Source organism: Dendroctonus ponderosae, unplaced genomic scaffold, assembly GCF_020466585.1.
Source record: "Dendroctonus ponderosae isolate FM_Combo_2020 unplaced genomic scaffold, Dpon_F_20191213v2 Dpon_F_20191213_2136, whole genome shotgun sequence".
NCBI classification, from domain to species: Eukaryota; Metazoa; Arthropoda; class Insecta; order Coleoptera; family Curculionidae; genus Dendroctonus; species Dendroctonus ponderosae.
Window position 1 is genome coordinate 1 of NW_026018316.1, and position 1,103 is coordinate 1,103.

The window sequence follows — 1,103 nt, forward strand, 5'->3', positions numbered from 1 at the left end:
CAGCCTGGAATGGGGACGAACGGTGAATGAAATTTTCCCTTGTTCCAGAAACGAGAGATTCCCTGGGAAAAAGTACCGTTCGTCCCAAGACCCAGCCTGGTTCCCGATCCCATAACCGCATTCGGTAAGAGGCAGCCGAAAGACGAGCAGCCAAAACGGCCAGAAAGGCGCTCCATCCTCCATCCGGAAGAGCGAGCGAAGATTAAGCCCAAGGCGCACTTGGAGCCCGTGCAGCCCTACATGTCTGCTAGGGACAAGAGCAGGGAGAAGATCTTCAGCCATCTGCTGAGGCGCGATTTGGCCCCGAATGCCGATAGCATGGATGTGCTTTTGCCGCGTTTGCATAAAGTGGCCGAATGCCCCGATCTGCCCTACAAGAGGAAGATGCTGGCTTATTCCGATATGCCACCCGTCTGGTAGATCGATTGGTGAACCCTCCAAGGCGCCAGAGGCGCAAATTCATGCGCATGCGCCACTTAGTTTTTGTGTTAATTAAGTAAATTGTTCCGGCCGGGAGAGGATGCGTGCCACTAAACCAATAGCAAACGCAACTTAAGGACCACTGCATGCAATAGGGTGTTTTCACTTTTATTTTAATGTTGATATATAGAAAGTAGTTGTGGCAAACATTACACTGGTGTAATTTTTTTTGCAAAAAAAGTCCCCATAATGATTTTAATTCAAATCAGACAGTTTCCGCCAAAAACGCCGAATCCGTATTGTCGGTGGCCTATCCCGATGTGACGTAGCAGGTCATATCAACAAAGTGTCTCCTATTTATTTTGTTGTTTTCGCAGCTTTGTTTTATTATTCACGTTATTGTGATTATCATTAGTTTATTGATTATTCTTATCTTGCATAATGGAAAATAGTTTAGAGTCACTGAAAATATTTTCAGCCCGACAAGGGGGATTTTAAGAGCGGATTTGTCCACAAAAAATCGAGTTTAGTTATCTATTGAATGTGGGTTTTGCTCAATACGCCAGTCAACAAAGCTGATCCAAGCCAGTATTGTGTTTTTTCTTATCCTTTTCTCGGGCATTTTTCATCAGTTTTGACATTTTTATGGCCGAGACTGTGAGTTGAGAGCTTAATTTAAATGG

The 1,103-nt window shown here is 44.6% G+C and overlaps 1 protein-coding gene across 1 annotated transcript; it reads left to right on the forward strand.

Moving 5' to 3' along the window:
* Window positions 1–48: 48 nt before the first annotated feature.
* On the forward strand, window positions 49–1,008 carry LOC125503648 (uncharacterized protein CG45078; the record flags this gene model as incomplete). The annotated part of the gene is given in 1 exon segment (XM_048664369.1): window positions 49–1,008. A coding segment is annotated over 1 exon segment (372 nt), but the record flags the coding sequence as incomplete, so codon positions are not given.
* Window positions 1,009–1,103: the final 95 nt, after the last annotated feature.